At 39.6% G+C, this 12,542-nt stretch overlaps 1 protein-coding gene across 2 annotated transcripts in view; it reads left to right on the top strand.

The window, feature by feature from the left end:
• The window catches only part of asic2 (acid-sensing (proton-gated) ion channel 2), a 308,022-nt gene that overhangs the window by 284,801 nt on the left and 10,679 nt on the right, over positions 1-12,542 (top strand). For both annotated transcript variants that reach the window (XM_061027348.1, XM_061027347.1), the window contains 3 exons: positions 5,618-5,745; positions 10,535-10,685; positions 10,884-10,940. In XM_061027348.1, the coding sequence (XP_060883331.1) occupies positions 5,618-5,745; positions 10,535-10,685; positions 10,884-10,940 (336 nt within the window). The remainder of the gene's footprint in view (positions 1-5,617; positions 5,746-10,534; positions 10,686-10,883; positions 10,941-12,542) is intronic.

Below are 12,542 nucleotides of genomic sequence, written 5' to 3'. Positions count from 1 at the left end.
TTGTCGAACCAAGAAATCTCTCTGAAAATGAGAAAGAAGAGTGTTACACAGAAGCTTTTAATCTCTTACTTTTGTTCACTTTGCTTGTATCTCATCTCTTTCTGTTCTCTGTTTCTCAGTCAGTGTGCCATCCATCATCTTGGATCTAAACTTTCTTTTTATGTGCCAAAAAGGCGTATAAAGCGCGACAAGCATTTGAGTGCAGTGCTAAAATCTTGCCATGCATCTGCGCTCTTTGTGTCTGCTGTTATTAAATCAAAGCGAGGCGATGGTTAAAAGCACTCTGAGAAGCGCCTGAAAGGAACAGAAGGACGGTTTGTTTCTCAACAGGTTAATCTGAGTGCAAACTGGAAGTGGAAAGACCTTGCTTCTTTTATTATTTTATTAGTGTGATGTTCTTACATTAGCTGCAAATTCTAGATTTTGCTTCACGGAACTTTAACACTGCTTATTCTGTGCGCCAAACACTTCGTTATGTCGGTTAAAACTAATGGAAGCAGCAGTAAGCTTTTTAATACTGAAGCAGAATCCAGAAATGTAATTCATGCTGGTATTTGTGACTCTCAGCTGCAGCATCACAAGTGACACAAGCTTTCCTCTTGAAGGACAGCTCCTTTCCTTCTTCTGAGCTGAAGAGTTTAACTTTGAGTCTCAGTTGTAAATTAAGATTAGTCTTTTTGCTGCATAGGTTAAATTTGTATAGCTAAGAATTATGGGTATGATTATACCCATACCCATAATTATTATTGTGAACAAAGAGTTCAAATAAAATGTCCTGGCTTGGAATCGTATGACAGTATCTCTGTTGAGGTCTCAGTTTGTGAATTCAGTTGAGGTTTATGTATACTTTGACACTCTAAATGTGACAGATTATTTAAATGCCAAAGTTAAAGAATTACAATGTGTATCCCAATCACCACAACATTTCCATGACAACCTAAATCCCATGTGCTGACGGGCATATCCAAACTCAAGAGTTTGTCATTCCTGGTTTGTGTGCGAATCGATTAGGTATGTAATAGACTAATACAATATAAGGTGAGCTTTTGTATCTTGATTGACAAAGCACATGCGACATGGCCACATGGTCATGTGTTGACGGTTAAAAGAGTTCAGTGTCGCTAAAAGCTTTACAGCAAGCACAGCAGACCTTTGAGCTAAAACTCAAATTGTATTCCTCAAGCATATTTAAAACAAAGTGGGCTGAACAAAGTATTTTACAAATAATTAAATCAAGATTTAAAAAAATTGGTTGTATAATAAATGTACTATTTTAATTTGCTAATAGTTATTGTAGTAGAGGCTATTAGCATAAACTGTTAGCGTTAACATGCTAACATGTAAACATCAACATGGTCAGTAAAGTGACAAACTTACATGCTAAAGTTTAGCAGCTATTGTGTACAAAATGTTCAAGCCGTAGTTATAGTTGTTTTATATGCTAACTTAAGCTAGATAGCATAAAACAGCCACAAAGTAGCTTTGCCAATATTTGGTCATAAACCATGTGTAGGACAGATTCTCTTTTTTTTTACTTGACGGCAGATATTTATAGAAATATCTCTTAAGTCAGTATGATTCATCCTTTGCCCCAAAGTTAAAAGCTATCCATCCAATATTTATCACAAATGTTCATTTTTAGTTAGCAGTTGTGTAAGTGCATATGAAAAATATCAACCTTGTAGAGGGGGGCTTGGTCAGTCTCTTTAAACAGTCTGTAAAGATCATGACATGTATGCTCCTGAATTTGACTAAAATTGGAACAAATTGAAGATGGTGCTGAAGTAGAGCAATAATGAAAGTGAGGAGAGGTCTACAAAAATAAGCCTGTTCATTAACTCACACCCTGCAACAACAGAGAAGTATTGCTAGTTGCTGTTTTTTTTTATCTCATATTAACACTCATGCAGGCAGAGATTAACTTTCTGATTCACCTCAGTTGATCTTCTCTCTTCTCTCTCATGTTGAGTTGGAGTGAATCACTTGAAATGCAGAAGGAGACAGAGGTGAAATCAGAACACCGCCTGAATTTATTTGCCATTGTACAAAGCTGCAAGGTGTGATTTATGATTGTAGCAGCAGATAGCATCTTAATGTAGTCCGCCCCTCTCACTTTGTTGAGTCACTTTTGCAGTCAAATGAGTGTGTCAGTGATGATGAAATGTAATGTAACTTTAAATCTGTGGAGCGATCTGTGATTCAGATAGAGCAAACATCTTTATCTGTGATACACTTGATCATGTTTTGATATGTAAAGATGAAGAAAAACAACCGCAGCATGCCCTGGTTGCTCTAATCTTTCATTTGAACATTTGAAATACAGAAGAACTGGTTTTTATTGTTGATTGGCTTTTACTGAAACTTATAATGCTGAATTTTTAGAAAATTGCAACACATTTTTTTCTTGTTTCACCAGAAATAACCCGCTGTCTTTGTGTATAGATAGGTATCAGTCAGACATGAACATCCTGAATTCTATTGGGATTTTTTGGGGGAACCTTTGCAGGAAGGTTCTTAAGTCCAGCAGTACTGCTGAAAGGTTTTATATACTTCAACTGGTTGCTTGTTGTTTGGCCAAACAGCATCTGAAACACCAATACTTTCCCCGCATCAGACTTTCAGGTGCTTTGTAAGATTACTTTGAAAAATAAAACTTTTTTTGTAACATAACATTGATCTGGCTCAACTGGAGGCCTGGATAAAGTCGTGCTTTTGAGGAGAAAAGTGAGATTGTGTGCATCCCAGGTAATAAACTTTGCTATTTATCCCAGCTCCTTGTGTGTGTTTGTTCTTCAGACGCCTCCTTTTGTTCCTCCTCTGTGTTATGTTATTCTGAGTATGAATAACATTCTGTGACATTTTCCAACTCCATTTTTCTTTAAAGGCTGATTCTCATATGATCATCATTATGGGTTGTTCATCTTGAATGTCACCTGTATTGATGAAAGGAAAAAGCTTTTGAATTCAGCCGATAATGGAAAATGTCATGTTCAGTCTGCAGCTCTTATATTACCCAGGTTCCACAGCAAATATCAGAGCTCAAGTCCAACAATCATCGGGGTTCTATATGCACCTTGTCTTCATATATATGTATATAAGAGAACATTAATGCGATGCAATTTGTTATGGCATGATATCCAATGCACAACTTTAGGTCAATGGGCTGCCTAATCCTTTACATAACAATCTAAAGCAAAGTAGAACATGTTGACATGTTCATGTGGTCATCACATCACTGTGCATGCTGGGGGATGCAGTTCTTTGTTTACACTGTTGAGTGTCTGATGTAATGAAGTAATTTGTCACTGGGTGCAGCAGTGTCCCTGTTTGATGTGTTTTTGATTGTTTTTGGGACAACAGTGGCTCTTTTTGTAAAATCTATAGTTACTCTGGCTTCTATTGGAGCTGTAGTCCAACAACTAAAAAAAGCCATTAACATTAAAGACATAATGTAATATATAATCAGTATTTCTGTTACTGTACATGCTCCATTAACACTAACAGCTAAAAAATAATCAGCATTATGATCATTCAAAGTTTGGGTTTTAAGGCAGTTTTTCATAGTTTGTTAAAGATGTTTTCTGGTAATTATGGACAAAAACATTGTGCTGCATACTGTACGAATACCTTTTAGACTAAAATGGGCTTTCAGATTTGTGGAAACAGTTTAAAAGGGCCCTTTTTCTTTCTTAACATGGCCATGTCCACAAAGCACCATAAAGGTCTATAATGAAATAAACAGCTTTAGCTTTTGCTTTAATAGAAACCCGATTTGTGCTGTGTCTCCATTTGGATTCCTCCCTAAGTGCTTGCTTTTTTAGGTGCATTAAAACACTGACATATCTTGCAAGTTAAGACTTGATATGGCTATGCAGATAGTTTAAATAGTCGGGGTGGAACAGAATATCAATACAGCAAAATATTTTTATCCTGACTTTACATTTATCAAACGGCTGGGGCCAATCATTGATTTTTCTTTTTTAAATACAGCCCTCTCAAGCGATTCTCTGCTAATTTGACTCTCTGCGTCACGATCTGAATGACTCATCACATCGACTGTGCTCATGACATGAATGAGGGCAACATGAACAGAGGTTTGATGGCCAAAGAAGAAGTTAACAGTGGGAGAAATGTGACTACCACACCTATTAAATAGTGACTACGGGACACTGGGCACTTCTCGCTCTATATTGTCCCCATTTCCACATGATGACCAACAGAGCAATAAACACAACCACAAAGTAACAGCACATTCATATCTATTCATGTGAACAACACTGAATTTAGGTCAAATGTGTGAAACAAATCAACAGATATTTTTTTATTGAAATTGTTTAAAAATGTTGACTGAAAAAACTGTCAAATTATGCAATCTCTATGCAGGACGTGCACCAAAAGCGTGTTATTTTTGAGGCAGTACCTTTGAAATCCACACACTACACAAGTATGACATCATGTGCAGAGTGTACTAGATTACAGTGATTGTTAATTAATTTAGTCTATCCTAAAAGATAAAAAAAAAACTCCTGTTGATGTGTTACCTGAGTTAAGTCTTGATTACACTTTGTGGCCATAAGTGCCTTGACACAATCACCTTTGACCTCATGAATGGTCTGTATATGAAATGGGAATGAAATCATGTGGAAAGCCCCCGGACCAGAAAGTTTGAAGCTGTTAACTCCATTAACTGCTAACTACAGTTGCCTTCCCCCGTGTGTCACTTTGTTTACAGCAAACACATTAAAGAGGACACGTCAGAGAGCCGGACAGGGCAGGATGAGACATGAAGCCGCATGCGAGTACAAGACCTTCATTACGCAGGACATGATACTATATTTACCAACTGGACAGGAGAGAATACAAAGATTACACAACTTCCTGCCTGCACGCACACACTGAGATAGCGGTCATAGTTTTTTTTATATCTACACACACACACACACACACACACACACAAAACACATGCTCTTCACTTTAGGACTATCTCTCTCACACAGTCAGTGTTTCTTTCACACTTTTCTCAAACACCAAGCCAAAAAAAGAAGAATGTTTGATCCCTTCATCTATTCCTCCGGCATCTAAGCTGATTTGTGAGGCTGGCCATGCCCAAAGGCTGCGATGTCTTGGTTGCAGAGCACCTCGAGGTGTCTGGCTGATAGGCCGTGAGAGTGAAAGCCTTGATTGAATGTCCTGGAGGAAAGCGCTGAATGTGAGGCCATGGAGAGAGAACTTTATCGATCTCTACTAAGGCTGGGCTCTCTCCTCCTCCATAAATGTTATGTCTCTCTTTGTCTGTTTGTGTGTGTGTGTGTGTGTGTTCATACGGTGAAGGTGCTTTCATCTGTGGTGTCGACACAGAGTTACCTTCACCACCTGTCTTTGATGTCGAGACAAATGCATAGACAAAGAATATCAGTCAGTGGCTTTGAGTGAATAGTCCCATATTTATTCACAGGGTTGTTTGAAAGTTCTGCTATTTTTTGATACTTTATTCCCCAGGAAGTGTCTCCGAATTGCCAATAAGCCAATCACATTTAATCTCTTTCCCTTTCTCCTCTTTTCTGGGTTTGTTTTCAGTAGCTAACTGGGTCTTTTCATGTCTTTTTTTTTTCTGCAGAAGATACAGCCTTTGAGGCAGGCGTGCGGGTGCAGATCCACAGCCAGGCAGAGCCCCCGTTCGTTCACGAGCTGGGCTTCGGCGTGGCCCCCGGCTTCCAGACTTTTGTTGCCACGCAGGAGCAAAGGGTAGGTGTCCCTTCTCTTGACTTCCACTCATACACAGTTAATAGCTTCTTCTTATCATTTCTCTCCCTTGTGCTCACTTCTAATCCACACCGAGATAACAACCCTCCATGATAAATAAGTCCCTATGATAGACATAATGGGATTACATGCATGTGTGTGAGTTCTGTGGCTATAAGTGTGTCCCAAGTTCCCCTCTGGGCCTAAGACTGGCTCCTTTTGTCTGTCTGAGATTGTTGTCTGAAACTTGAAAACGTCTCCCTCTGTCATTGGCTCTGACCTTGCTGAACACTCCCACTCCATCGTACTGCAGCTTTGTTCCATCACACAAGGCCGATAGTGAAGCATTCATGTCTCACATGCATTTGCATCGGAATGAATTCATGTGAATCGCAGTACCGCAATACCCTCTGTTTTCCATCCTGTCCATTTAGGTTGAACAGCCTTATGCGGCTGTCTCTATTCTGCGAACTGAACGCCTTTATATTGTGACTCCTCTCAGTTGTGTCTGTTTAACCAAGGTTAGGAGTTGAATCTTTCATTGTCCATGTTTTTTCTCACTTTCTGTTATTTTTCTCTAGCAGCCTCTTCTTTCCGTGCCTCCAAGTAAAGCTTTTTAAAAAGTACAGTCTTACTCAACAGATGGAGTTGAGCCAACAGATTTCTGTCTTTGCTTTTTTATTTTTATACCCGTTTGCATCTACAGCACATGAACAATTTTGTTCTCTTCAGCAACTGCCTGCTATGAGGAAGTGTTTGCGTTTAAAGGGGCATAACCTGTTTTTTAGCCACTTGGGGGCAGCAAAAATGTGCTGTAAAAAAAGGCTAATACAGTAACATCTTCTAACTCTATGTAAGGGGCTTGTAACCTGTTTATTCATTCAGCAGATATATGAAGTAACATTTTCATAAACTCTGAGTCCTGTTTCTTGCTCCCTGACAAAGGTGATAACATAATTGCTTCAAAAAGTGTCTCATTAGCATCTACGTGCTGAGCTCTTTGCTGGTTGCGAAATTTGTGCATCTTCTGTTTGGTGCTGAGCAGGTAGCGGGCAGTGGGTTTGTAAAGAGATTATATAAGGTACTTCAGTTTGTCTTTTGGACCTGTTGAGTTTCCATCTGCAGAAGTTTTTCCTCTGTGTACTCTGATTCACAAAAGTATCCTTTTTCATCTACAGTTCAAACTGATATCGCATTATTTAACAATGTTATAGTAGATCTAATATTTTCCTCATGCCGAGTAATGATCAATTTTCCACAAGAAGCTTGTTACTGTGACCAGGATAGCTGAGGAGAAGAACTTAATATTCCTGGAGAAGTCTGATGTCTTGGCCAGTTAATATGGCAAAAAGTTTTGAATCAACTTTTTACAAAAAAACAAAAGGTTTTGTCGTGATCCACACAGCAAGATTTTGGAAAAATGATGGAAACACATAGCTTTGCATCCTTGTATTTAAGATAATTACATTAGCTAAAAAAAAACACTCAAAGAAGCATCCAAAGTCTAAAGACATTTGACACTTTGTACTAACAAGTCTGATAACATGTTCTTCTGTTATCTGATCTTCTCCAAATTGTAAAAGAATCAAGGTCTTTGGAAGATACACATTTACTGAGTGAGTTTAAATTACAGTTTCTAAAAATGGAGTGCAGCATGAAGAGTAGGAACATTTCGTCAGCCAAAATGAATTTCATTTCATTTGAAAGCTCGTCTCTTTACATCGCAGCTCGGTGTGGTGCTGCGACACACTGAGTCACCTCAGCGGTAGGCAGGAAGGAGATGAGGAGATCTATCCAGAGGTGGGGAGGCCTCCTGGGTAATGAGCCTCCAGGGTTTCTGTCGCAGCACATCCGTCAGCCCAGTTCTGTGACTGGCAGGGTGAAGACAGGCTTTCCTGTGTTTGCCTGCTGCGGAAACACTGCCCCTCTCCACAAGGACGCACAGTGGGGCACACAGCAAACTTAGCACCAGCTAATTAATGCAGCGCTACACTTTATTTCAGGGAAAAACCCTCCTGCTGTGAGATGACCCCACCTATCTCTTTTTTCTCCTGAACAAAGCTGGAGTGCACTTTCAAATGTTTCCAAAAGCAATCACTGTAATGATGATTGGACGGGGTATATAGGCCAGAGATTTGGGATGCTGCCTTTTATGTTTTGTATGTTGAAAAACTGGTGATTTGTAGATCTTTATAATGGATACCAATGCCTGGAGAAATGGATTCAACAAAGCATTTTGGGTAATAGCGTGGATCATGGATCAAAGCCACTCAAATAAGAGAGCTTAAAGCACAGAGTAAACGGCATCTGTAGTGAAGGCCCAATATGTCCTTAAACAGGGACAGGAAATTTAAAATGTAATCTCTCTCCTGAATTCAAAATTCCCCATTTGACACATTTGACAGAAGCTTTAAGGTCGAGATGGCCCTGTGCTTGAGAGAGTAATTCTTTCCAAAGAAAAAAAAGAGTCTCCTTTATACTATTATCCCATTATCTGACTCCTGCTGCAAGCTCAGGCTCTATCCATTTCTGTCTAGCTCTCTGCCTCCAAAAACGAGTCGAAAAAACACAACAGGAGGAACAATTTTCCCATGTGCTTCTCCACTACTTTGATGATGAGGTTTCTCTTTAGCCAACCCCCCAACCAGCCATTACGACGACCTTATTAAAAAGCCATCCAGTTCACAAATCCAACTCTTTTTCAACAATGTCCCCTGCTGACAAAGTTGTAATGCCTAATTAAAGCGGAGCTCAGGTCTGACAGGGGAATGGTACATTGATTAATAGCACACTGAGAGTGGGCACAGGCCTCAGCTCTTATTAGATAGAACATAATCAGGTCAGAAGGTCTCAACTCAGTGAAAAGTGATATTGAGCACCTTGGATTATCTGATTACTGAGGAATAATCAGATCTGGAATGAGCCCCAGCTGAATGATTAGGCCTGAAGTGAAGATTAGCTGAGGTTTGAAGGTGATTGTAAAGGTTAAGGATTGTCTCTTAATACGCATAACTAAATTAATAGCACCTGCATGTCAGTATTCATTAGTTGTTCTGCTGCTGGCATCCAAGGCAGCATGTTTAATTACAAATCAAGACAATAGAGGCATGTGCAGAAATCACCTGGAACCATAGACTGCATATATGCACTTTAATTCACTTGAAACACAATGCCTTCAATGTTATATGATGGCTCTGTCACACTAATTATTGCTATAATTTCATTCTTCCACAGAGAGATAAGACATGACGTAAAAAGAATGAAGTGGCAGACGAAGCAACAGAGTCTGCAATATAACGCTTTAATGAGAATGTTTGCCTTTATACGTATCAGTGCTGTGTGCAGTTTGACAAAATCTCAATATCAACAAAATTGCACTTCCTGCGGCAGTTGCTGGATGTAAACTTCACCACCTCTTCACCTGCAGTGAATCTTTTCTGAGTATTTTCTGCAGAGTTCACCCAGACTTCATGCAGAAAATATGTTCGAGTTCTGGCAGGAGAGAATCCGAGTGAAGACAGGGTGAAAAAATCTGGCCGTTTGTTCACACATGCAACTCATCCCGAAAAATTCAGGATGTTTTTAGTAGGTTTTGTGCAAGTGTGAAAGCACTAGTATATAAATACAGTTGGATTGATTGATTGGTTGTTTGATTGAATAAAGCAATAATGTCTGCAGACTGAAAGTATCAAACCTCCTGTAAGCCTAGATTCAATATTCCATAAAGATCTGTCAGTACTAACAAGCAAACTATTACCACTTTTTACGTGGCAGGTTGTTGTGTTTTTCCTCATCCCCAAAAAAAGGTCTATTGGCAGAGGAAGCAGCCTTCTGATGACAATGAGGGGAACAGGGGAACAGAGGGGTGGTGGTTGATGGAAGCCGAGAGCACAGCCAGAACTTGCTGCCTGTGTTGTGGAGCAGATGGGCCTCCACGCAGCCCAGCCGGGTCTCTCGTCCCTCATCTGCTGTCCCATTCTCAGAGCGGCAGGAGCAGGAGGAGCCCATTTGGGGGGGGGTTTTGTGCTTCCGTTGCCGGGCTTTGTGGGATTTCTCTGACAGAGTCTGGCTATCTGTTGAACTGTTTGCTGCACTGCCTGGTCTGATGGGAGGCTCTTGTGTGTTCTGGCCGGGATTCAAGGAATAAGGAGCGCGTTTTTGAGAGCTGCTGTCAGGATCTGTCCACGTTTTGGAACTAATACAGGGATTTTCTCTGTTTGTACGAGTATAGCAGGACATCTGCAAGTGAAAGTGGAATGTTTGAGTATCATTCCTAAAAACCTCTTCAGGCATTTAAAGTCAATACTTTTTATTTTTTTAAACTTGTCATTATAGCTTGTATGTCTTGTAAGTGTAGAGAGATTTAATAAAAACAGAGGGGGAAGTAACTACTTACCATTTTAACCTCTGTAAAACATTTTCTGATAAATGTATGGTCCCAATCACAAGCTGAAGTCTTTTGCAATACAGTATATAATGTTCATTACATTAAATCCCATTCAAAGTCAAGTTGACATGAAAAGGTATGCTTAAGGGCATACCTGTGATTAAGCAGTCTACAGAGAGAAAGGGCTGGAAAGATGTTAATGTCAAAAATTAATTGTATGCCCTCACGTTGAATAGATTGTCAGTTGCTCTTTAACTGATATGACCTTGACAAAAAAAATGTATTAAACTGCTTTCTATGTGCTCTTAAAAGTGTCAAAATTGCTTTCTTTGCACAATGGAGACACCCTGTTGTGTGTGTTTGACATCTCCTAACTAACCCTGACAACTTCTCTCTCGCCTGCAGCTGACCTACCTGCCTCCTCCGTGGGGAGAGTGCGAGTCCAAGGCTCTGGAGTCGGGCTTTTTCCAGGTCTACAGCGTAACCGCCTGCAGGATCGACTGTGAAACACGCTACATCGTCGAGAATTGTAACTGCAGGATGGTGCACATGCCTGGTAAGCGCCACGACTGGTCAGCATAAAAACGATGTCTGAGTGTGAAGCCTCATCTTGACATGACAAGTCAATACTGGATTAAGTGTTTGGCATGTAGAAAAAACATGGGATTATGCGTCTGGCAGGGAAAAGATGCTGCGCCTCACGAATTGCTTCTTGATCAAACTGTTTACACTTTGTTTATCGTCTGTCTCCTAGGTGATGCCGCATACTGCACACCTGAGCAGTATAAAGACTGTGCTGAGCCTGCCCTTGGTGAGTCTGCATACTCATACACACACATGCACATCATTTATTTCCTGCTTTACATTTCATTATCAGCCTCTCGAAGGGTTAGGATGAATTATTTCCTGTTGATTCCAAGTTTTAATGTTAAAAAACCAGAGATGATTTTAAGCTTGAGACAGCTAAAGTGAAGAGTGTCATCAATGAATCCTAAACACTATAATAAAACAGGTAATTGCCACCATCATACAGTTCATCCTCTTCTCTGTCATTGGCTCTCGTTTAAAGAAGAAGTCAAGGAGTAATTTAGCACATACACTCTGTAGACACATAAGTAGTCTTCCATTAGGCTGCAGCACTTTAAGAGTGTTCAATGTATAGTGGAAAGTGAATGTGTAATTACTCAACCTTTTGATTTATCAAGAGGACAGGATTCATCTCCGTATATGACCTGATGTGTGAAGGACTCATCATGTGTGTGTAACAGCTTCAGAGCAGACAGGGAGCGCAGTGTGAGGGTTCAATTTAACGGATGGATGCTCAGATTTATAACTTTCTGTAGACTTTATATCCATACTTACATACATACTATATAATTCTAGATCTGTTTATGATATGGTGTAAAGCTGTAACATTGATTTAAAGTTGGATTGTCCGGCTGTTTTAGATATCAATTAGATCTCTTTGTTTTGACTTTTGATGAAACTGCTCTAAAGCAGAACCTGAGAGAAAATGTCATGAAAGTGAGATGAGACGACTTCTTTTTGTGATTTTATCGAAATCATATTACTGGATTACGTGTTTCAATGTCTAATAGTAAGCCTTTCAAAGCAGGTCATATAACTTTTTCCCATCTGTTTCTTGTATTTAAATATCATGTGAAAGGACCAGTGTGTAAGACTGGGTTAGCGAGAGAAATTAATATTCAAATGTTTCACCTAAAAAAAAGACTTAATTTGTTTTTGTCACTTAAAAAGTGAAATTAACAACGTGAGAACTGCAATGTTTCTATTGTAGCCTAGAGCAGACAAACCTAAAGCTGCCATTATAGAGTGTCTTTCAGGAGTTCTTTGGCATCTGTAGATTCTCCTTCACTCAGCCTATTTAATGATTTTTCATTAAAGGGCCAGATTTTAAGAAGTGCCAAGATGCCAGCAATAAACACTTCTTCTGCCAGGTCTTTAAAGCTTGGAATCTGAATGTGTTAACAATACATGTTTTAACCTCAGAGGAGAGGCTGTTATTATATTATGCATTAATATGCCGGCATTAATGATGAATCTGTGGGATGGTCAACTTACATTGATGATCTTCCAAAAATCTAACTAAATAAATATAGATGAAATGTCTCCATATCTTCTCTGTTTTAGAAAAGTCAAGAGTAACAGTTGACAGACACATACTCCACATGCAAACAGTTTGCAAACAACAGGCTGAAGACGCTTGCTGAGTCATATTTGTACCTTGTCAGTCAGCATGGTTCTTTGGCTGCTTACAATGTCTTTGCCCTCAACAGATGCACGTTGTCTATGGGGGGGGGGGGGGGGGGGGAGGCCAAAGCGCACCAAACCAAAATCCTACATATTGTTGCTTTAACCTTCTGATAAAAGTGAAAAGATTCTTTAGGCCGAC

This window comes from Labrus mixtus, chromosome 20 (assembly GCF_963584025.1).
Source record: "Labrus mixtus chromosome 20, fLabMix1.1, whole genome shotgun sequence".
In the NCBI taxonomy this organism is placed as follows: domain Eukaryota; kingdom Metazoa; phylum Chordata; class Actinopteri; order Labriformes; family Labridae; genus Labrus; species Labrus mixtus.
This window is presented reverse-complemented; position numbering and strand designations above follow the sequence as displayed.